Here is a 25,438-nt window from a genome sequence, read left to right on the forward strand (position 1 = left end):
CACTTTATCAGTTGTGAATGATAGTCGGGGCGAGGCTTTAGGATAGACGGCTTAAAAAGTTCACTTTGCTCATTTCCATTCACGCTTCGGTTATGGTCACGCCCACTAGCTGCGGTCACGCCCACGAGGCGGAGCATTGGCTACGTGGGATCACCGCGCACGACTCCCGCCTATATGAGCACGTGACGGCGGCGCGCACGGCGGGGATGCGCATGGGGATGCCTCGGCTTGGAGCAGTAAACAAACAGCGCTCCTACTCCTATAAAAACAACAATGAATTGCTTGTGAAACCGAGAACCTCCATAGCAGCTCGAGGAGTCACCTGTCGGGTGCAAACACACGACCTGTGATTTGTTCGCTCTTCCAAGTCGCGTGTCCTTTTGCATTGAACGAAATGAGTAAAAACGCGCGAGAATGGGGAACGAAAGAGAAGAAGGATCGAACGGAGAAGCCTCCACGCATCAAAGCAGTGAGTGCACATTTATCCCTCCACCTCTTCGTCTTCAGCATGAGCATTCATGTTTCAGTAACACATCTATACCTTTTCGTGTAAATGAACCAAATGCTGCTTCTTTTACCTGTGTCTCGACACCTGATTTGATCACAAACAAGGAGGAATGAATCTTCATCAGGACTAACGGTCGGTGTATCATCGGAAAAATAAAAACAACCATTTGGCCCATTAACCGATCATGTTAACAGAGGTATGTTAACCGCGGTGGTAACGAAGGTGAAGCGACGTTTCGGTCGTGAGCCCTTCCTCGAAGTTGTCACAAATTATTGATTCTTCGGTTGAGAAATTCGTTTTCTCATCTTGAATATTCTGCAACTGATTGGGTTTTCTTGTTATCGCGTGTTCCCATCTGAACACTATAACAAGTTCAAATCCCATATACAGCACCACTTGTTTATGCATTCCTTCCTGAACCTTCTAATCGGTGTTAAAGTACATCGACATCTCCTAATGTCCGTGTCATCAATGTGAAAGTACAACGACATCTCCTAATGTCCTTTTAACTAATGTTAAAGCACATCGACATCTCCTAATGTCTGTAGAATCAATGTTAAAGTTCATCGACATCTCCTAATGTCGGTGTCATCAATGTGAAAGTACAACGACATCTCCTAATGTCCTTTTAACTAATGTTAAAGCACATCGACATCTCCTAATGTACGTGTAATCAATGTGAAAGTACAACGACATCTCCTAATGTCCTTTTAACTAATGTTAAAGCACATCGACATCTCCTAATGTCCTTGTAACTAATGTTAACGTTCATTGATATCTCCTAATGTCCTTTTAACTAAAGTTAAAGCACATCGACATCTCCTAATGTCCGTGTAATCGATGTTAAAGTTCATCGACATCTCCTAATGTCGTTGTAATCAATGTTAAAATACAATGACATCTCCTAATGTCCGTGTAATCGATGTTAAAGTTCATCGACATCTCCTAATGTCCGTGTAATCAATGTTAAAGTACATCGACATCTCCTAATGTCCGTGTAATCAATGTTAAAGTACATCGACATCTCCTAATCTCCGTGTAATCAATGTTAAAGTACAATGACATCTCCTAATGTCCGTGTAATCAATGTTAAAGTACAATGACATCTCCTAATGTCCGTGTAATCAATGTTAAAGTGCAATGACATCTCCTAATGTCCGTGTAATCAATGTTAAAGTGCAATGACATCTCATAATGCCCGTGTAATCAATGCTAATGTACATCGACATCTCCTAATGTCCGTGTAATCAATGTTAAAGTTCATTGATATCTCCTAATGTCCGTGTAATCAATGTTATAGAGCATCGACATCTCATAATGTCCTTGTAATCGGTGTTAAAGTTCATTGATATCTCCTAATGTCCGTGTAATCAATGTTAAAGAGCATCGACATCTCCTAATGTCCTTGTAATCGGTGTTAAAGTTCATTGATATCGCCTAATGTCCGTGTAATCAATGTTAAAGTACAATGACATCTCCTAATGCCCGTGTAATCAATGCTAATGTACATCGACATCTCCTAATGTCCGTGTAATCAATGTTAAAGTACATCGACATCTATTAAATCCTTGTCTTGCAGATGACGATATACAAGCTCCTCCATCACCATCAATGTAAACAGAAAATGAAGCATACAGAACATTTAGGGGTTGTTTAAAGGAAAAGAATGCTGACATGATTTTTGTCTTGTATTTATAATTTAAAATATTTTGTGCAGACAGTATTTTAATCCCATAATGTGCCATTGTCAGTAGGGACAACTGGGCTAGTTTCCTGTAATTAAGTGTTGTTTATTCCCCCATTGTGACCCGTGCATTTTAGCTGGTATCATGATGCCAATCTCCCTTTCATCATGACGAGTAAACGTACATCGCTTGGGCAACAAATAATTTAAACCAGACACGTTACTGTGTAACAAATCTTTGAGATGTCTCTGTGGCTCCTCTTGTACGATTGCAGGACCCCGGGGTCGGGGCTGCAGCCGAGCCGTGCCTGGTCTGCCGGAAGAGGTGCATGGGATTCTTGGAGCATCCTTGGAGGTGACCAGGAACATCACAGCTCGGAGTCCACGAGAGTATTTACTCGCTCAAAAACAACACAAAGATAATGTGGCAATGATTTAAATTTGAATTGACCTAAAAAGAGTTACCATTGGTTTGTTTTTTTAAATAAAATGAAGGGGCTACCAACTTATATAGCTGCTTACGGGCAAAGATGACGACCAAGGTTTTGACCATTGCATGCTTTTCATCCAGTATTGTGTAGGCCTAGTGCGAGTGGTGCAAGTATCCTCCCCACGAGGAAGGGGTACCTCCATGGTCAACATGTTAGACACGACACTTGCCTGATGGACGGCTATACTAATTGAGGGTCCCTTCAATTTTGTACGGGTGCTTCCCAACTACAACTAATTTATACCAACGTCATTGTTGAAAGAATGAATTTGTGTTCTACTACCTGCCTTAATGATTTCAATCAATACTGGTCTGCAAACAGGGGAAGTCTGCTTTGATGAAACATGCCCTTGTGACCCCTCGACTGAAGAAGAACAGCTTCCCACATGACCTCAATCGCCCAATACCTGATCTCAGCGATGTAACAAAGCTAGTTGAAATGGCAGCTGCTGCTCAAATCGAGGAGTATTTGACCGCCAACAATTTATTGTCCCGGACCCAGTCGGCATATAGAGCATGTCATTCTGTTGAGACAACCCTCCGCAAGGTACAGGTTGACCTACTGTTAGCCCTGCATGGCCAAAACAAGCTGTCCTTATACTTATCGACTTCAGTGTGGCTTTGGATACAATAGACCATCGCATATTGCTGCAGAGACTATCCAAGCGTTTCGTTTCACCGGCAAGGTTCTACAGTGTTGTTTCTCTTATTTGGCGAATAGAGCACATGCCATTAGAATCAACGACATCAAGTCAGATACACACCATGACAAGTGTGGTCGGCCAAAGGACAGATTATTTTCACTACGTGCATTGCTCCAGTTGCTGATATCATAACTGCACATGACATACAATCAATGGTTTACGCAGATGATACACAGCTAGATATTATGTTCAAACCATCTGAACGTGAGGTCTCGCTGGATCGACTCAATGCATGCGTCACTGTTGTTAAGCTTTGGGCGACCCACAACAAACTTGTATTAAATGATTACTAGCAACGGTACCCGCCCTATGGGCGGAGCTTCAATTGGGAGGCCCAAATGAAAAGGCTAAATATCAGAAATTGAAGGCTTTTTTTCTTTTAAACGATTAAGATAAACATCCGTTAAATCTCGATCGGTGCAGCCGTTTGTGCGGCACCCGGGAAAATGACGTCATGCGGGAGCAAGTATCAGCAGGATGTGGCAGTGTGGGAATCCACGTTTCTGATCCTCCTTCATACCGAAGTAGCCCACCACTTCTCCAAGCATTCCGCTCTTCAGATCCGCCATGACAGATTTAAGCTTGATACAGAAGACGCGTGCAGTTAGTACTCCTGATGTCGTATGTACTCCCGATACGTGTTTCCTTCATTGTAAAAACTTCCAAATCAACAGTTAAAAGGATTTTGAGCCGATAGGTGTTACGGCCTTGGAAAGATCGATGGAGACAGCGATCTGTTAGCGTATTCACCGCCCAAATAGCTATGTGGAATTCTCTCATGTGGAGTTTAAACTAATCGTGTTCACAATCGCTATGTCGTATGTACCCCCGATACGTGTTTCCTTCAGTTGAAATGGGTTAGAATTCTCTCAAGCAGGGACACAAGCCGTGTCCTTATAAAAGGTCTTTGTCCGAGGTCACTGTGCAGCGATCGGTGCAGCCGTGCAGCGATCGGTGCAGCCGTGCAGTGATCGGTGCAGCCGTTTGTGCGGCACCCGGGAAAGCAACATCGTCACAATGAGAACAATGAACCTTATGCGAACACGAATATTATGCGGGAGACCAAACCTGAGAATGCTGGAGATTAAAGCTGAAATTTGGAAAACTAAATAGCCTATTTTACTCCTGGAGATCCCAGGATTATCCACCCAAAATATCTTTGCGATCGGTTCAGCAGTTTTTACGGTACCTACGAACAGACAAACAGACAAACAGACAGACAGACAGACGGACGGACGGACATTTGGTGAATTATAGTGAGGATAACACAGAAATCATGTATTTTCCCTCAAAGTTCCTCGCAGTGCCTCATCCACTGACCATAGCAGTTGGTGATGTTGACATGTCTCCTAATGCTCATGCAAGAAATATTGTTGCAGTCAAGGATAATTACCTAACCATGAAAGAACAAATTAAGAACGTTTGCCACTCTGTCACTGCAGCAATTAGATGCACTGGAGAGATTTGGAACTATCTTACGAAGCAAGCTACTACAACTCGTTTGTTGCTAGCAGATCAGATGCCTATAGCAGCCTGCTTTATGGGCTGCCACAATCTGACGTCCATCAGAGACGTGTACAAAACACAGCTGCTCAAATTATTGAGGAAGTTTCAAGAAAGCAATATATCTCACAAATGCTAAAAAAAATTCTCCACTGGCTTTCCTTTGATAAAATCATCATTTTAAAGAATCTTCTCCTCACCTATAAATCACAAAACATGGACATAATGGACGTGATCACCCCTTACGTATGTACCAGCAGCACGCACCTCAAGACCTACAGCTAAATCCCTTCTTAGTGTTCCAAAAGTCTCAAGTCGTTGCTATGTTGCCCGAGCATTTGGAGTCGTGGCTCCAACGCTTTGGAATTCACTCCCTCCACACATCCGTCAAGCAGCCAGTCTACAAATTTTTAAAACATTGCTCAAAACACATCTTTTCAACAAACACTACATTATAATCCCCATGTTACTGTCATAGTTTGCCTTTCTGAGGTCATCGTCGGTTACTATGATTATTGTCAGTTTTGATTGATTTTATTTGAAAACGTGTCGAGGATATCAAATTATAATCGTGCACTATTTAAGACTAGCATTATTATTATTTACATAAACTTGCGTTTTTGGGCCACCCCTCTCCAAATTACTATTAACAGCAAGAGAAACGTTGCTGAAAGGGGTTATTGTAGATGATGCTCCCTTTGGTGTACTGTTTGTGGTAAATGCTATGGTACCATCGTCCTTGGAGCCTTTGCATGTCTGTCCACTGTCCCTTTGCATGCAGGAAATGCTGCGGCAACTGTGGATGCAGTCGATCGGAGCACGCCGTGGCACAGGACATGGAGGATGACTTGCGACTCGGAGACCTTCTCGCAAACTCCAAACACGCTCACCTGACAGCCAGTGTTCGCGGCGGCAAACCAACTGGAAAAACACAGCAACGGATCTACAAGCGAAACCGCGTCATCGTCACCAAGACGATGGCAGCACGCAAAGATCCGACTTTCAGCGCAGTTACGTACGAGTGGGCACCACCTGGTGTAGGACATGAGATGGTGAGTTGTCCCACGGTGATCTGTCTATTTTTCTTATAGTTGTGCAGATTATTTAAATATTTACAAAAGTTGCAATTTCGTTTTCATGAAAGCTACTTTTGCAGTAAGAACTTTCCTTCTGGGAATTTGTACTAGGCACGCAAAAAGTTAACTGGCATCTGATGTAGGCCAGACCAAGGAGGGTAAACAGATCAACCTTTCTGAAGGTTGTTAATGAGCTAGCCTGGCTTTTACCAATTCCTTGACAGCTCCATAAGAGTTCCATGGTATCCAGACATTGAGAATCCAAATCGTTGATATTTCTGTCTGCAGACTAAATTTAGATTCTGTAAAACATTGTTAGCTATACCTACAATCAAAGTTTGGTGAGTGTGTGTGAAGCAGTGGCAGAGGAGATAGGAAATGGAAAGAGAGCCGTCATTTTGTTTCGCATAGAAGATATCGTACATATTATCTAATATTCCCCACAGGTCCGAGTTACTGTTTTAAAGTGATCATTTCTCCACACAGGCCGTACAGTTCCTGAATTTGCTGCCCGAACACTGGCGGCCAATTGCGGGGACAGCCGGTGAAGTCTACCGCCGCAAACAGCTCGCACGCCAACTCCCAGCGCACGATTTCGAACCCCGGCGGTGTCACGACCTGTCGGCTGACGAACGATGGGGACTGGAGAAACACGCGCAGCGCTGCATCGACGCCATGTCATTCGCAAATGTCCGCCTGTCGGGAGAACACGTAAGCTTGGAATGTCAAGGGGCAGTTGGACACGATGCAGCACAACAGCAACAGGTACGAGCTCGTCGGTCGTTTTCTGTTTCGGTTTCCTCGTTTTTCTTTTTAAATACCTTGTATGAAGGTTGCACTTATTTTGATTCAATGTTTCCACTGAAAGTACTATTTCGAGGCCAAAATGTACATCGATTAGAAGTTCAGACAAAACTAAATGATATTTGCCAAAAGTAATCATAAATATAAAAAATCAAATCGCACTAAAGCAATTTTGTAGTTGATAAATTTCATTTTCGGACCACTCCAAAAAAAGGCAATTCCTCATCGATGGTCCCATTTGACGGTTTCTGGCACGAGACCACTGAGATGTTTGCTGGCATTTAGCCAGGGAAGAATGGCAGACTTTTAAAATAATTTTAAGATACACAATCATGTATTTTAAAATAATTTCAAATACTGATACTGAAATACAAATACAAATACAAATACTGAAAATAATTTCAAATTTCAAAAATAAGTGAATGAAATGGCTGACTATCAGGTGGGCACAAACAACGGGCCATATGGGTATCACCTGGGTGTACAACGCTCAGCGTTAAAAGCGGAGCTTATTCCTCTTTTTCAAGGAATGTTGCTGAGGACTATAATCCTGAGAGAGGTAAGTGTTATAAAGCTATAATTAGCCATTTGAAAAGCCATATTGTCCTCATCCACAGGTACACTAAATAACCCGTTAATGCGCAAAGCAGTTCAATTGGGAATTAAAACGTTTCCAGATGTAGTGAGACCATAAGGCAACTGCCAGGTGGTGTGGAAGGTAGCGCACTTAACTTTTGACCGTCTCGTCTGGGTTTGATTCTGGACCACACTATAAACTGTCAGATTGCTGTTTCATCAATGTGCATGCCATGCTTCGGATAGACATTTAGCGAGGTGTCCCATCTGCTGGCATTAGTAGGTGGACGTTAAAGATCCCACCGTGTCCTTCGTGATCAATAGGAAAGTTATCACTGGCATCGTGAACAAATTAAATTTAGCTTTCCAATCCTAATTTGACCCGGATCAGAGATGGGCAGCACCGGATATATTTTTCCATGGAAGTGACAGCATCGTGTCCCAATGATCGATGAAGACCAAAAGGCAGCGCTTGTACACGTGTCACAAAGAGGCTTCCCTCATTGTGTGCTATTATTGAAGGCCAAGATTTGCTTCTGCAATGCATTATATTTGTATCGACTGCTTTTGAATGAAAAACGTGGAATTGATGAATTTGCAGATCAATATCTTGTGATGGTATGCACCATGGAGCTCTATCGGAGCTCCGGAATTGAGCTTCTGCAGTGCATTTTGACAAAGCTTACTTAAACAGCAAAATGCCAGTGAGATCTCCATAGGCACTACCATGGACCTACCAGCACCCAAAAAGGGGGATTGTTCAATGGTCGTACGGATCTTCACAAGTTTGTATCAACACCATTGTGTGTGAGTGTAGTTTCGGCCTTACTAGCTTTGTCAGCCAGTGAAAAATGGTCCACATGAAACTTTGGGGTGGGTTGAAAATGCCCCTGACATAAAGCCTTGGAACCATGAACGCAAGAGTGCCGAGAAAGCAAACACAGAAAGGGTGTAAAATCTAAAGCAGTTGGGAGAGAGAATGTGAGAGTGTGTGTTGGATGCTCGCAACTTCAGACGAAGCTGGCAGCTCGATTCTGGCTGGAATCCAACTTTTATGAGTGTTGCTCCAGCTGCTCCTATTTAAACTGCCCGTGAGCATTCCGCCAGACACTTGGCTTGAGCTTTATAAATAATGAAGTCTCAAAGGTGAACCTCTCATTTTGGATTGCCTTTGGCTCTTGTTCTCTTCTTGTAGTCGTGGTGTCGATGTGACTGGTCGAGTCGAGTTTCCGGTTGATCGTGGATCCCGGGAAATTGAAAACCGAGTTGAGGAAAAACCTACCACTAAACATCAGGGCCTGGAATCTCTCGTTGGAGGTCATTATATGGCACTTGCAAAACTTGTGCTTGGTCAGGCCAAGCTTGGATATTGTCAAATAAAAATGCACATTGGAATGTGCTGCTTCATTGTCAGAACCAGTACGAGTGATCCTGAGTATGGTGAAGCAACTGAGGATGTCTTTGCTGAATGCTGCTGAAACGTCGCGTCGATCTTTAACACCTTCAGCTTAATGGACTAAGTAGTTGATGCAGCCTTGGATACTCTAAAATGCTGAGATTCTTATCTCAAATACTGGACTCTCTGAATATGAATGAATGAATGATCGTTTTAAGGCCATTTTCCCCGTTAGAGCGGGGGTTAGCCTTGCGGGCCCCATGACAATCACGGTTCCCTGTTTGAGGCAATGTTTTTATGGCCGGATGCCCTTCCTGACGCCAACCCTTGGTCACGCTCTTACGATGCACAGGGATACAGTGTGCCTATTCTGAATCGGGGTACACACCGTGATCATTCATCCCAGCAAACTGGTACTCAATTTGCCGACCTCGGAAGGATGACAGGTTGAGTCAACCCCCCTAGCGTTAATTCAGCGATCGATCGGGATTCGAACCCAGGATCCTAAGATCCCAAGCCGGCACCCTGACCGCTAAGCCAACGCCAGGCCAGGACTCTCTGACTGGCTCAATAATGATTCTTTCAAGAGCCATGTGTTTGTTGTGTGGGGGATACTGGAGGGAGGGAGAGAGAGAGAGAGAGAGAGAGAGAGAGAGAGAGAGAGAGAGAGAGAGAGAGATAGACATAGAGATAGACATAGAGATAGACATAGAGATAGACATAGAGATAGACATAGAGATAGACATAGAGATAGACATAGAGATAGACATAGAGATAGACATAGAGATAGACATAGAGATAGACATAGAGATAGACATAGAGATAGACATAGAGATAGACATAGACATAGAGATAGACATAGAGATAGACATAGAGATAGACATAGAGATAGACATAGAGATAGACATAGAGATAGACATAGAGATTAGAAAAAGAAAAAGAAAGCATTGTGGAAATGTGGAGAAGGGGAAATTTTTTGAGGAGCTCTGAATAAAGGCAGAAAGGAAGGGGCATGTATGGATCTAATGGGTGGAGTGGGTTTCAAAAATTCTACCATATTTACATGCATAACTAGAGGGCTGCAATTTCTGATGGTTCCGGTTCCTGGTATAGCCCACTCGTAATATTAGCCAATTGGTAGCACTTAAATGAAAAAAATTAAATGGAATGCCTCGTAATAATAATAATAATAATAATAATAATAAAGGAAAAATTTAATAATTGACCTTTTTTTTTTAATTGAAAAATTATATAATTGAAAATAATTGAAAATTAGGGGGGGGCAATAATTAAATAATAGGAAAATATTCTCCAAAAGGTAGGACACCACGGACACGAAGACTAAACACTTAAAGTCTCTCTCTGGGAACCATAATAAGTAGATGGTTCCTTTTGGCAGAAGGAACAGCTGTGTGTTGCGGTGGGTAAAGCTGGGGTGTTGGGGAACAAGCTCACTGTTGTGGGTTAGAATCCAAAAACCACTCGGTGGAAAATTTCCATAATCCTGGCGTAGTGGCAACCCTCGAGCCTTGGTAATCTCCACTACTCGTGAGCGTTCCATTCTCCGTCACGGCTTGTGGGACTCCACCACCTCATAGGAACAAGCCAACTTTGGAGGCCATTTTTCCCCGCAGAGCAGGGGTCGGCCTTTTTCGGGCACCGTGGTCCCCTTTTTGAAGCAATGATTTATGGGATGCCCTTCCTGCCACCAACCCTGTTAGTCACATTTTGCGACACAAGGGAATTACCGGTGAGCTGGTACTCAATTTGCCGACCTCAGAAGGATGACAGGCTGAGTCAACCCCCCTGGCGTTAATTCTGGGATCGACCGGGATTCGAAGCCAGGAGCCTAAGATCCCAAGCCGGCACCCTAACCACTAAGCCAACACCAGGCTGCACCACCTCATCGGAAGAAACCCACAAAACGTGCCCTGGAAATTCAGCTGTGGGGTAATGTGGTAATTGAGATACTCATAATATTTGGGTGACAGGGATTCCTCATTGTAACATTACTCCTGTATTAGCTTTGCACATTAACTTTTTTCACATGAATAGGATGTTATTCCTATTTTGTTTATTTATTTTAAAGGATGTTTTATGTTAATGGCTGCAGTAAATTGAGTTTGTGTACTTTGTTTTGCTTTAGGCAGGGGATCACAATCCATGGCCGAATCAGCAAATAGGCCGGGCCCATGTGATATTATGTGAGACTTCAAAAGGATTGCTTGGGAAAAAATTTTTTTTACTTGCCTACTCTTCATGATCGACTGGGATCTGTGGGATCTAACATCCACCAACTAATGCTGGCAGACAGGACGTCCTTTTAGCATCCATCCGAGGGACGGCACACACACTGATGAATCAACCTGCCTGTGAAATACCAGGATGACAGTCTATACCTGGGTCGGGATTCAGACCCAGGCTAGAAAGCTACCTCTAGGTGTACGTACCTCTAGGCCACCCTGGCAGCCCTATACTAGTGGCTGTTTCCTGTGTTAACAGATAACATACCAGCAACGTCTCTCTCCCTGGTGAGACATGGATCATTCAGAATGATTTCACCTGGTCAACTATCAAGATTGCTGGTGTGAAGAAAATATTAAATTCGACAAGATTGAGATTGAAGGACTATCTGTGGATGAGGTATTCTGTAATCAAGGATGGAGTTTATCATTATTTTTGTTATCTTTCCATGGTGACACTATAGTCTCTGTTTATAACCACCTTTAGAGGCCATTTTTCCCCGCAAAGCGGGGGTTGGCCTTTTTCGGGAACCGTGGTTGTTGTTGTTTTTCGGTCCCCTTTTTGAAGCAATGTTTTACGGCCGGATGCCCTTCCTGACGCCAACCCTTTTTGTCGCCTTTTACGACAAGCAGGGAATTACCAGTGAACTGGTACTCAATTAGCCGACCTCGGAAGGATGACTGGTGGTCGTGGCGGATTTATGGCCATTGAGTCTTCCTCTGCGCGGTCCCGGCTCTGCTCTGCTGCTCCGGGCTTCACCTGCTCGGCTCCATCGCTGTTTCCTCGGGCCCACTCCCGTTGGTTGTGTCGATTGTTTCGCCTCCTCACCCTTGGCCGCGTGCTCGCTTTGCCTTCGCTCCTGCTGGCATGGCTCTGCGGTACTCCGCCGCAAGGCTTCTCCTGCTTAAAACCCGCTCCACCCCATCATGCATCTCTGCAATCAGATCGAATGGACTCCTGCGTCGACCCAGGTACATTCACCGTGGCTCCGGTCGTAAGTTTGTTTATTTACAATCAGGTCACTCCATCCCCATCCTCTGGTCGGCTCAGCGCACTCCCACTCATCGTCCCAACACACCTGGTCACAACAACGCACAAAATCGCACCTCCTGTCTGCGAACCCTGGCCAAATCACCTGGATTCATACCCGCCGTACAAAACAACATCAAGCTCACCCTGTTCAATACCCGGTCCCTCAACAACAAATGCCTCATCCTGAACGACTACATCCTGGAAAATAAACTGGACTTTCTCTGTCTCACTGAGACCTGGCAACAACCACTGGACTACTACACGCTCAACCTCACCACACCCAATGGATATTCTTACATCAATAAACCACGCTCGGAGGGCCGAGGTGGTGGAATTGCCGTTATTCACCGACAAGACATCAAGACCAACCTCATCTCCATCTCATCTGCTCCATCATTTGAACACCTGGCTTTTAAACTCTCTGGTCACACACAGTCAGTCATGGCTGTTGTCTACCGCCCTCCCAAACCACACCCATCATTCCTGTCTGACTTCTCCTACTTTCTGACCCAGCTATGTTCCCTCTCCCCCTCAATCCTCCTCCTTGGTGATTTCAATATCCACATGGACTCCACTGACTCCACGCTAACCACTGACTTCACTGATTTACTCACCTGCTTTAACCTCACTCAACATGTCAACTTTCCTACCCATAACCGTGGTCACATTTTGGACCTTGTCTGCTCTACTGGACTAATTTTGCACCATCTCTCTGGCTCCGACCTCACTCTCTCTGACCACCTAGCCATCACTCTGACCATCAACATCCCCACCCCAGCACCAAGGCATTATCGCACTATCAACTTCCGTAAGCTAAACGCTTTTTCACCTGCCTCATTCTCATCGACCCTCTCTGAAAAAATGTCCACTTCTCCCTTCGTTGACCTCCACACCCCTTCTGACCTCACTGACTACTACAACCACACTCTCTCTTCCTGCCTTGACCAAATTGCGCCTATAAAAACCAAAACAGTTTCTTTCACCCATTCTGCTCCCTGGTTTACCCCTGAGCTCCGCCTAATGAAAACTCGTGCTCGCCAACTTGAAAGACTCCGCAATAAAACAGGTCTCACAGTTCACTCCCAGGCCTACAAGGACCACATACAACACTATAAAGATGCCCTCTCCCGCGCCCGCTCCGCCTACTACTCTCAAATTATCCACTCTGGCTCCGGAAACCCAAAAGCACTCTTCTCTACAATAAACAAACTCCTCAGCCCCCTGAACACCACCACCCAGTCATTCACAATAGACAACTGCATCTCCTTCCTTTCATTCTTCCAACGCAAAATTGAAAACATCTACAACAGCTTGACCACCGCCGCACCCGCTCCCCCTCAAACCACCTGCCCCCCCTTATCCTGCCATCCCCTGTCTCAATTCTCCCCAGTCTCCCCTACTGACCTCTCTGAACTCCTCATCGGAATGAAAACTGCCACCTGCACTCTTGACCCCATCCCCTCCAGCTTTGTCAAGGCCTCCCTTCCTGCTCTTTCTCCACTTATCATTGCAACAATAAACTCCTCCCTGTCTACAGGCATCGTCCCACCATCCCTCAAAATTGCTGCTGTTACCCCCATTCTGAAAAAACCTGGACTAAACCCTGACACCCTAAATAACTTCAGACCCATCTCCAACCTACCCTTTCTGTCAAAGGTTTTGGAACGCGCTGTAGCCACTCAACTCAAGCATCACCTCTCTGCCAATAACCTGTATGAAACATTCCAATCCGGATTCCGGTCCAACCACAGTACTGAAACTGCTCTCCTCAAAATCACCAACGACCTTCTCCTCTCCTCTGATGCTGGCAACCTCAACATTCTCATCCTCCTCGACCTCAGCGCTGCCTTTGACACCATCGATCACACCATCCTCCTCACCCGACTTGAAACCACCTTTAACATTACCGGCACTGCCCTCTCTTGGATTAAATCATACCTCTCTGACAGACGTCAGTTCATCTCCATCAATAACTGCAAATCCCCCACTGCTCCCCTCCCCCAAGGTGTCCCCCAAGGTTCAGTTCTTGGCCCCCTCCTCTTTATCCTTTACCTGTCCCCCCTCGGTCACTTAATCCGCCGTCATGGTCTCCAATTCCACTGCTTCGCCGATGACATCCAGCTTTTCATCTCCACCAAGTCCATCTCCACCGCCACCCACTCTATCCTGACAAACTGCATCACTGAAATAAAATCCTGGCTTCAAATCAACTTCCTCAAACTTAACTGTGATAAATCTGAAATAATCATCATTGGCCCAAAAACGCTCACCAAGTCCACCCATAACTTTGCCCTCAACATCGACGGTTTCCCAGTGTCCACCTCCCCTCACATCCGGAATCTTGGCATCATCTTTGACCAAACCCTCTCCTTCGACAAATACACTAAACAGATCACAAAGACAGCCTTCTTCCACCTGAAAAACATCGCCCGTCTCCGTCCATCCCTCTCCTCTGTGGCTGCAGAAACCCTCATCCACGCCTTCATCACTTCCCGTCTGGACTACTGCAATAGCCTCCTTTATGGTTCACCCTCAACAATCACCAATAAACTCCAATACATTCAGAACTCCGCTGCCCGTCTACTCACCCATTCCCGGACCCGTGACCACATCACCCCCGTCCTTTACAAGCTTCACTGGCTCCCCATCTCCCAGAGAATCCAGTACAAAATCCTCCTCTTGACCTACAAAGCCCTCCATAACCTGGCCCCATCCTACCTGGCTGACCTCCTCTCCAGACACACTCCCACCCGCAACCTCCGCTCTGCTGGTACCAACCTCCTGACCCCCCCCATCCGGACCAAATTTAGATCCTGGGGGGACAGGGCCTTCTCCATCGCTGCTCCCACCCTCTGGAACTCGCTACCTCACACCATCAGAGACTCCTCCTCACTCACCACATTCAAAACATCACTCAAGACCCACCTGTTCAACACTGCATTCAACATTTAACCCACAGCATCTAACCCCTGACTATCTCCTCTCCTTCTCCCTCCTTTGTGCTTTGAATATTTCCCTATTGATTCTTCTTTTTTTGCAATTGTCTTTATGTTTTGCTATGCGTTATGTTTTGCACTCTGTCAAAGCGTCTTTGGGCTTCCTGAAAAGCGCTATATAAAATAAATGCATTATTATTATTATTATTATTAAGGATGCTGATGTAATAACAGGGGCAGTGTTGACATAACTTATGAATAGTTGACCAACTTCTCCAGACCCCTTAATGGCTTTAAAATGGCCTAACCTGAACCCAGTGCAATGACAACACACTCAACATGAGCACCACGAGTGTGTCCAACACAGTATTCGGGAAATCTATCTGAAGGTAGTCTGTCTACTGTCAGGCTCACTGTCTAAATCTGGCTGTTGTCCATAGGTGCACTGGACCACAGATATATGACGGGAACTGTTTCGGAAATTTCATTTTCAAGATTTATTGGAAAATTTGCTATTGTGGCCAAAACACCTCAGACACCATGCTATCAGACACAGCGATCCAACATTCCACCATTGGGAAAAATCATTTCTGTGAAAAGGCCCTGTTCAAACCATTCTTCAAATCATGTCTATGAATTGTGGTTTAAACTCTGTTCTTGAAAATATTTATTCGCTGCCCAAATACTTGGTGCCAGACAATATCCAGAAACTAACACCATGACAGGAGGTTTATTTGTTCCGCTCATTTGCGGCAGTTGTTCCTTCAGAAGTCCAGGAATTGCAGAAAAAGTAAACTCTCGTGATACATCATGAAATGTCGAGGAAAGGAATAATTGCCAAACTCAGTATTCTATGGTCTACAAGTGGTAGATCCTGATGCGTACCCACATGCGTCCACTGTCCGCAGTGTTGCCTACGATGCTCGTCCCAACAGCTTTAGCAGAAATGTCTTTCAGTGCTATACTTAGGATGAATAATTGCATAAATACACAATGAAAGAAGAATGCATGAATAGATTGCCATGATTGACACGTTCAACGGGACCTCAAGGAGATATGGACAGTATACTGCTGTGGATAGAAATCCGAAAATGGCTTTGGCATTCCCTTCCCAACTGTTCTGGATAGGCCTAAGAAAACAAACACATTTCACAGATAGTGGAGATTGGAGAAGTAAATAGGCTTAAAGTATATATGTTTTCAAGTGTGATAGTGCTTTTAAAACAAACAATGCTCTGTAACAGTAATCATACAATGTTTGCACAACTATATTTGTGAGGGCCTTAACTTGACTCTGTAGTAGACTTGTGAGGATTTCAATCTCTTGGGAGGATTTGCTGAATTGGTGCAGCATTGCATTGAAAATCTAGAATAGCACTTGGTAGAGCGCATACCTCCGCAGGCTGAACGGTTTACGTTTTGTATCCCACTGATGGGTCGGATCTGGATCCGGACCTCAAGCAAAATCGATTCGGGTTGTTCTTGTCACAAAACCAACGCATCCACCGAGGTTTGGTATAACGTATCCACAACCTTTTAAAATATTGTGCTATATATCGTTTTTGGCCCCATCTCTAATTGGTGAAGAATCGCTTAAAAATGTTTTTTTAACATTCTCTTATCCGGATCCGGATCTGCATCTTCAACAAAATTAAATCAATTCGTCGTCACACACCCAACCTATCCGCCGAGTTTCGTCCGAATCCATCCATAACTTTTTGAGATATCCTGATCAAAACAGACAAACATGGGTGAAAACATGACCTCTGTCCACTTTTGGTTCAAAGGTTAAAAAAAACGCACACAATGGCAAACGGCTCGTTTCCCAAATTTTTTTAACGATGCCGGAGCATATATAATTCTACTTTCTTTTTTTTTCTATGGTCTGTTTGTAGTTTCTGAAAACTGTTTTTCACATTGATTTTCTTATATACAACGAGGAGATAAAACATGTGCTGTTGGTTGTTATCTTCATATACGGGTTTCAGAAGGTGGAACGGAGACCTATCAGGTCTCAAGGTATCCACCTTCGTGTGTGTGTGTGTGTGTGTGTGTGTGTGTGTGTGTGTGTGTGTGTGTGTGTGTGTGTGTATATGCGTGCGTTCGCGTAACCCCAGAGTGGCATTGACAATTCATTTGAGATAAAGCTATTCTGGGATTGCTAAGGCAATTTAAAAATAAACAGAGGCAATACCCCTGGTGCTCACCTGGTAGAATAAACAGTATACTGCACCAACTAAAGGTATTTTAAACCAATTTCAATGGTTGCTAGAAGACAGGGCAGCATGTAGAATCATACTAACATAATCATAAGACTTTAAACAAACAAACAAAAAAAAAACTGTTTTGGGGGGCAGACTCCCCTCCACCCTCTCCCACCCCGTGAACCTCCTCAGACCCAAATTTTCCCAATGCCTTGAACAAACATTGACACCTCACGGGTGATTAAGGTTGTGGTCAGGTTTCATCAGAATTGCATGTGTAGTTTCTGAGAAGAAAGCAAATACCTATTTTGGGGGGCAACCCCCCCTGTAGATCCCCAAAGGGGTAGATTTTTTTTAATGCCATGAACAAACGTTGGTACATCACGGGTGGTGAAGGTTGTGGTTAAGTTTCATTGAAATTGTGTGTGTGTAGTTTCAGAGAAGAAAGCAAATGTCTATTTTGGGGGGGTCAAACCTGGACCCACTTTGACCCCCCCCAACCCCCCATCCCCGTAGACGCCCAAAGGGTCAGATTTTTTTTAATGCCGTGAATAAACTTTGGTACATCACAGGTGATGAAGGTTGTGGTCAAGTTTCATCGAAATCGTGTGTGCAGTTTCAGAGAAAAAAGCAAATTCCTATTTTGGGGGGTCAAACCTGGATCCACTTTGACCCCGGTAAACTCCCTTAGACCCCGATTTATTTGATGCCCTGAACAAACTTTAGTCGCAACACAACAAATATCATTTGTGCCAAATTTGGTCGCAATCCCGTCAGCGGTTTCGGAGAAGAAATTTCAATTGTTTACGGACGGACGGACGACGCGCCATCGCATAAGCTCCCCTGAACTTTGTTCCAGGTGAGCTAACCAGACAAGTACTGTGGCTCCATTTGGAAAGACAAGTTCCCTTTTCCGATGCCTGGGAAAAAAAATGGTCACAAACACGGCCAGGCGGTGGTGTCTGCCCTTGTGACTAGCTATTCGAGGAATGCTTTGGACCAACACAATCCACCGGAAACTGGCACACACTATGTAAAGCATTCAGATGTGAAATGCATTTGTGGTGTTCACAAGATTTTTATGTCTAAACATATAAAGATTCCATTACAAATGGCATTCGCTTGTTTCAGACTGCAGGTCAATGCGTTGAACGAGGAATGGAAAAGCAGACAGAAAAAAAGTCTAACGTGTGCCATGTGCACCGATCAAATGCAACACAACATGGATAATGGGAACACAATGACACTTGATCTCGAAAGAGCTAACAGCCAGTCTCACCACTTCCTACCGGCTAAAGGACAGTTTGTGCTGGACAAGATGCCGTTCTCGTCATTGCTGAGTCTAAGTCGACAGTCCTCAAGCATGAGCGTGTTGATTTTGTAAAGTGAAGCAAAAATACCCTCAGATGTGGGCAGACGAGTTTATTGATCTAACTACAGCACTGATGTACAGTACCCAAGACCGGGTGGACAAAATGCAAACTCCATCATTCACCTGAAAATGCTCTTTCTCTGCGAAACGATTTGCAAATTAGCATGTGCCAATCGATTCGATCGTGCATTTTGGTGTAGATCAAGTAAAACTCCGGGAATGGAAATTGTACAATGCCAAAAAAATTTTTTATTAGAAAGAAAATATTTTCTTAAAATAAGAAAAGTTTTCTTGAAACAAAAAAACAATAAGAACATTGTTCTTGCACCTAGAAAAAAATTCTCATGGTTTTCTTGTTTCAAGAAAACTTTTCTTATTATAGGAAAATTATTTTTGACATTGTACATTTTCAGATATTGTAAACTGTCAACATAAAATGTATTTGTGCTCATGAAAACAATGTTTGTGGCAGAAAACTAAGCATCAAACATGGTATGCGCTTCAATTCTGTAATAAAAAACTACAAAATAGAATTTGACGCAAATGTGTCGAGTGTTTGCCTACACCCACGTTACATGTCCACCCAATGTTACGTTTGATCTTAACTAAATGTCATATGAGAGAGATAAAAAAGAAAACATCAGATGCTTCAAACTCGAGTTATGATCTGCAAAATGATTGTCAGATGGGCACATGACCTTTGACATTTTGACCCCAACATCTAAACAGTTAATCTCTGCGTCATACTATGTACTTGCACCAAGTTTGGTCAAAATCCGTTAAGCGGTTCACAAGTTATCGTGGTAACAAAAATCTGCTGCGCATGCACGGACAGACAACCAAAAAAACAAAATGGTGGTCAATCAACTAAACCTGTCATTTGTGCAAAGTGATGACGGCTTTCCAAAGCAAAATTGAAGTCGAAATGGATTAATTCTAACTCGTAACCCAGAATTCCCAGTATAACATAAACCATCTTGCTGCCTAATCTGTGGCATAATCCGTATTTCGTACATATGGTTTGCCAATAGTGTGATTAACCAAAAAAGGGAATAGTGTGGGAACATTCTGACAGAGCCTCGTAAAGAATGTCCCAAGTTTTTCGTTTTCTTAAAAATATATTTGCAGGTGTCAAAGCTCATGGAAAAGCGGAACAAAGGGCGAAGAATCAACAAAAAAGTGGGCTGAAGGGAAAACGGCTAGACTTAAGAATGCACGGACATACAAGTACCACAGCAAATGGAGAGAAGTTGCAGGTGAAAGGTGGACAGGGTCTCCAAACGTGTAGAAATGGAAAAGACCATCAGGAGGAGGTGGGCTGCAGACTTGGAAGGCCTGGAGGGAAGAGCATGAGACAACAGAGTAGAGGAAACCACTTCCCAAAAGTGAAATAAAAAGGAGATGAAAGAGGTAAAGGTTTCTGGTGCAACTCATGTGATTTGGAGATGGGATAGCAGTTGGGTAAAGAAGTGAGAGGTGTGAGAAGTAAACCAAAAATAGACTCTTAGACTGTGCAAGGTCATCAGCCTGTCTGTGACAAGTGAGAAGAAGACCCTGAGACTTGGCCTCAAGTCACGAGATGTCAGTGATGTGGATGGCATTGGAAGGCAGCAACAGCAGCTTAAAGTTGGGAGCCAAATCCCACGGTACTCTAGATGAAGGCCTGCACAGGACTGCAAGGTGGTGGCAAGCTTTGAAGGTCAGACTAGAGATATGACCTGCCCATCAATATCGTCAACTGAAGCCCAGGAGCTCCTTTAAATTGTAACCTCTTCCTGAAGGGTTACAAATTGGGTTATTTCGGTGATGAACACATAGATTGAGCAATTAGCCATCCTGGAGTCATTATGCTTCATTAAAAGATAGGTTACAGGTAGATAAGTCGTTTATTTATTTTTTTGACACCAACAGAGAATTATTGCTGCAACCCGCCTGGTTACAGAAGTGAAGAATAGTCCTGCAATCGTTTTATTTATTTATTTTAAATACTAGCCAAAGTACCTGTCGAGGACGGGCAGTAGAAACACTTGAGTACTGTTCTTCTTAAGTTTGAATTATTCATGGAGAAGTCCGGTTCATAATAATCATTCCTTTCTACACCATAAACAGTGACAACAATGTATATCCAGTCCTTGTGATTTCCATTTGGCAACATACTGTCAACCGTCAAGTATCAATGTGACAATCATTGTGACATCCCAATCAATGTGGCATCCTTTGGTTAATCTTCCTGCATTCCTGAGTGCTCTCTTTCATTTGCTTTGTTTCAAAGTAAATTATTTTGTGTGCACATATGTCTTTACCTCCGCCACCGAAGGCAGATGGAGGTTATGTTTTCACCCCTGTCTGTCTGTCTGTCTGTCTGTGAACAGCATATCTCAAAAAGATGTGGACGGATTCGGACGAACTTTGGTGGATATGTAGTGTATGTGACAAGGACGAAATGATTGGATTTTGGTGAAGATCCGGATTCGGCTAGTACAATTTTTTAAGTGATTCTTCACCATTGGGAGATAGTGCCAAAAACGATATAGAGCAGGATATCTCAAAAAGTTGTGGACGGATTTGGACGAAACTTGGTGGACCGATTGGGTGTGTGACAAGGATGAATCGATTCGATTTTGGTAAAGATCTGAATATGGATTCGGATACGAGAATTATTTAATTTTCTAAGTGATTCTTCACCATGGAGAGATCGGGTGAAAAGCGATATATAACATGATATTTAAAAAAGTTATGGGCGAGTTATAACTAAACTTGGTGGACGAATTGGGTCGGTGACAAGAACAAGCCGATTAGATTTTGGTTCAGGTCCGAATCCAGATCCGGCCTATCAGTGGGATACAAAACTTAAATTGTTCAGCCTGGTGGAGGTGTGCGCTCTAGTGAGTGCCGTTCTAGTTACAATTTAATTCTAGCTTAAATTTCCTGAAAAAAAATCATGTTCTCAATGTAATTTGGCCGATTGAGACGAGGTTGAGTTTCGTTTATTCCTGAAACGTGAACCCTGCAACCCATGCCTACAGAAAACGGATTTTTTTTTGGAACGGCGGCCGCATTTTCCATCGAATCATCATGTAACTTTGTTTTTTATAATCTCCATGGGTAGGCCCTCCTATGTTGAAGCTTTGTGTCACTTGCTCAAGCGGTCCTGGAGAAAACGAATTTAAAAGCATATAAAGGTGAAAAAGGAGGGTGGGGTTGGGAGGATGGGGAGTGAGAGCCTCAGCGACGTTCCGCAACATGGTGAAGGATTGTTGTTGGACGTCTATTACTAGTTTATGAAAAATGCAATCCTTGGAGTTTTGGCTACATACATACATACATACATACATACATACATATGCCATAGCTCTATTATAGTATGATGATAAATTCCAATGTACCTAGCAACCTGCTGTATTATTGGAAGCAAATATAGTACTTTTTGTTTGGCTAAAGTTAAAACTGCGGGGCATAATCTGTCTTTGTGAAGACAATGTTCCAATGTGTACGACATGTGCAATCAATAATGTGGAAAAACATTTCTCTTTGAAAATATAGCTTGGCCAAATAAGCTTCACAATTTATTTCAGTTTGAGCTCAACTGTATTTGCCGAAGAAAGATGGCTTTATTTCGAGTCAACAAATCTTAATCAGAAGTTCTGTAGAATCCAAAGGTTTAAGCGAATTGGACAATATCCTGAAAAGCAGACGTATGCGAATAAACTTTGAGTTGCATTTAAAGTCAGGTGTGTTCTTACAAGTCAGAAGGAGTTTTTGTACAATCAGGAGGAAATGCAAGAAAGAGTTTCATCCACCTCTGAGACATAAATCATAACGAAGTCGCATTTGTAAAGAACAGGAGTGCATCTGATCTCATCAATCCCAAGCACGTCCACTTGTTGATCCTGGCATGAAGTGCTCCATCCCATTCCCAGTTTGCGGTTGCATTGGGAGACGTCTAGCTGCAACGGTAAGAGACCGGAGATATAACGTGATAGTCTACGAGAAGAGTTCTGATCTCACCCAACCTCGAGTCGAATTCCGCCACGCCGGCTCAGAATCCGATAACGAAGGATTTGAAGGCCATGCTGGTCGGTGTTTTGTCAGTGGCTGTGAAAAACCAGAGGCCGTGTTTGTAAATGGCAGATTTGCTCATTTGGCATCCACACTCAGGCCCTCGGCCATGACCGAGAACAAAGATGCAATAGTTACATTATATTATAAAGGACACCATTGTATTTTGGGAGAAGGGGTCTCTGCAATAAGTAGTCCTGATGTCATTTTTAAAAAATTCATGCACTAAATCAGGATTTCTGGCAGTGGCGCCCATGTACGCACACACGCGCAGTAGAAGTGTTTGGACACGTGAAGTGAATTTAGGTGGTCCTTGAAATTTGTGCATGCTTGAGATTACGAAGGTGTAAGATTCCTGTAGAGCAACCCCAACCCTAACAACCCCAACCCTAACAACCCCAACCGTAACAACCCTAACCCTAACAACCCCAACCCTAACAACCCTAACCCTAAGAGTTATAGCAGTTTTTCATAAGGACATTCATGGCCAAGGAAGATGCACAAGGAAGAACTCGATTTACATTTTGACCATGTTACTTGTATCCAAGTACGCTCTCGACTCTAGAGTCTAGACTGCAGAGCTTGGTCGAAATCAAAGATGGTGCCATTCACAGGCCTTTGTTGAAATGTCTGCATTGTTGAGTATTAACAATGTTCATCAGGCAGGATAACATCCCTTTGTTTTGTTTTTATTATAATGATCACTTATTTTGAACTTTATTGGACTATTTGAGTATTGAGAAGAGGGTTAAGATGGCCTTGAGGTTCGCACACTCACTCTAAACCATCTAGCCTGGGTTTGAATTTACCAATCCCGCTATAAATTGTCATCCTGATGTTTAAGAGGGGAAAGAGCGCAATATTTGGACGCTCATGTATGTTAATTTGGGAATCGTAAGTTGTCTATGTGTATGTGTAGATGGACATTTTTTTCCTGTGGGGGGAGGGGCTCTATTTGTATGTTGGTTGATGCTCGACCTTCCCATGTGTAGACGTGCAGAAAATGTGGTGGCGCACTGCCTGCCGACATGCCCGCCGTTTTTGTGGCCAATTTTGGAGAGACGGCCGCTTGGCATCCCGCTTGCTTTGTCTGCTCCTGCTGCCAAGAGTTATTGGTGGACCTCGTATTATTTTGGAATGAGGGACGACCACTCTGTGGCCGCCACTACTCTGACCGCTACTTCGCAAGATGCCCGGGATGCGATGAGGTGAGCCGTCTCCTGTCAAATTCCTCTTCTTCTTCCCGATTATCAGTTGAATGTCTGCTCACGATCCCTCAATCGTTTTCATTTCAGCTCATCGTTAGCAAGGAATCCATCGTGGCCGAAGGAAAGGTTTGGCATCGCAAACACTTCTGCTGCTCCATCTGTGACTGTGCTCTGCAGGAGGGTTACTACCGCATCCAGGAAGGGCAGATGATGTGTAACGACTGTTGGCAGTAGCTCTGTTCAACAAACCGACGAGAAAAACCATCCAGACCATTTGGAGTCCTCTCTTTACCACGTACTACCTGAGAGGTAGCCAAATTGAGAAAATTTAAAAACGGGAAGGAAAGAGTTTGGGAATACTTGGGAAGGGTGGAATCGCCATTTTGTCTCAACTCAACTACTTGTATGCATTGGGGAAAAAAATAGAAGGTCCTTTTCTTTATGTGACGGAGGGGTACAAATGAAGACTCGTTGAATGTGCCATCTTGTATTCAGTATCTTCTTCCCTTGGACAGAAGGGTTCTTCGGGTGCATCCCAGCAGGGTTGCTCCGTTGAACTATGACGTGTAGGTAGTCTTTGCTAACAGACAATGACATAAAGATATGGCTGCTGAAATATATAGTCGAACACAGGAGAGATAAGGTTACCTGCGAAATGAGGAGCACGCTATTTTAAGGCTGCAACACAACAGGCCAGACTCTGTAACCATTGAGGTTAAGGAAGGGACACAGATTTAGGAGCTTGGTGTACACTGAAGGAATGAGGGTGATGCAGACAGGCTGAATAACAACCAAAGGACATTTCATTTTTAGCTCGTTGGAGCCTGTGCGAGGCCATGCACGATGTTTTCCTGTCCTTTTTGGCTGGGTTACCTTTGAAATCATCATGCGGAGAAGCTTAATAAGAGTAAAACACCCAACTAGGTAACCCTGTCAGAAAAGAAATAATGAAAGGAGAAAATGTGTGATTTGGTGTTAATATACAACTTGAACAGTGTGGTGAAAAATATCTATGGATTTGTAAAAACTTCAATAAACGCAGTGTGGTCCTGACTATTGACGTTCCGCATGCGCTGGGTGAGGGGATTGTGGAGGGCGAGAAGGGGGAAGAAGGCGGTAAGGAGACAAGAATAGGCTGAAAATGCATGGATTATTATAGGGATGAGAAGGTGGGGGGGGGGGGGGTTAGCCCCTGGGGAAAGGATAATGACTATTGGACATTCTTGTCTCAAGAAGCTTTAAACTTTTCAGTTCATAACCTACTACTACTACTACCACTCCGACTACTACTACTTCTACCACCACTACTACTACTACCACCACAACTACTACCACTCCTACTACTACTGCTACCACTACTCCTACTATTATTACGACTACTCCTACCACTACCACTCTGACTACTACTGCTACTACTACTTCTACCACCACTACTACTACTACCACTCATACTACTACTGCTACTACCACTACCACTCCGACTACTACTACTCCTACTACCACTACTACTACTACGCCTACTACTACTACCACTACTATTATTACGACTACTACTACTACCACTCCGACTACTACTGCTACTACTACCACTACTACTATTATTACGACTACTACTATCACTACTACTACCACTCCGACTACT

General features: G+C 43.7%; 2 protein-coding genes across 2 annotated transcripts in view; one reads left to right on the forward strand and one right to left on the reverse strand.

The window, feature by feature from the left end:
* The window catches only part of LOC137437821 (transcription factor EC), a 244,658-nt gene that overhangs the window by 208,035 nt on the left and 11,185 nt on the right, over positions 1-25,438 (reverse strand). Inside the window, exon 2 of the mRNA XM_078766816.1 lies at positions 19,761-19,864. The gene's annotated coding sequence lies outside the window, so the exon portion shown is untranslated. The remainder of the gene's footprint in view (positions 1-19,760; positions 19,865-25,438) is intronic.
* LOC137437820 (LIM and cysteine-rich domains protein 1) lies at positions 118-24,849 on the forward strand. The gene is made up of 6 exons (XM_068132475.2): positions 118-469; positions 2,468-2,547; positions 5,671-5,941; positions 6,452-6,730; positions 23,581-23,796; positions 23,884-24,849. Exons 1-6 carry the CDS (start codon positions 395-397, stop codon positions 24,028-24,030), a joined length of 1,068 nt encoding a protein of 355 aa, XP_067988576.2. The 5' UTR covers positions 118-394; the 3' UTR covers positions 24,031-24,849.

Source organism: Myxine glutinosa, chromosome 12, assembly GCF_964187855.1.
Source record: "Myxine glutinosa chromosome 12, kmMyxGlut1.1, whole genome shotgun sequence".
NCBI classification, from domain to species: Eukaryota; Metazoa; Chordata; class Myxini; order Myxiniformes; family Myxinidae; genus Myxine; species Myxine glutinosa.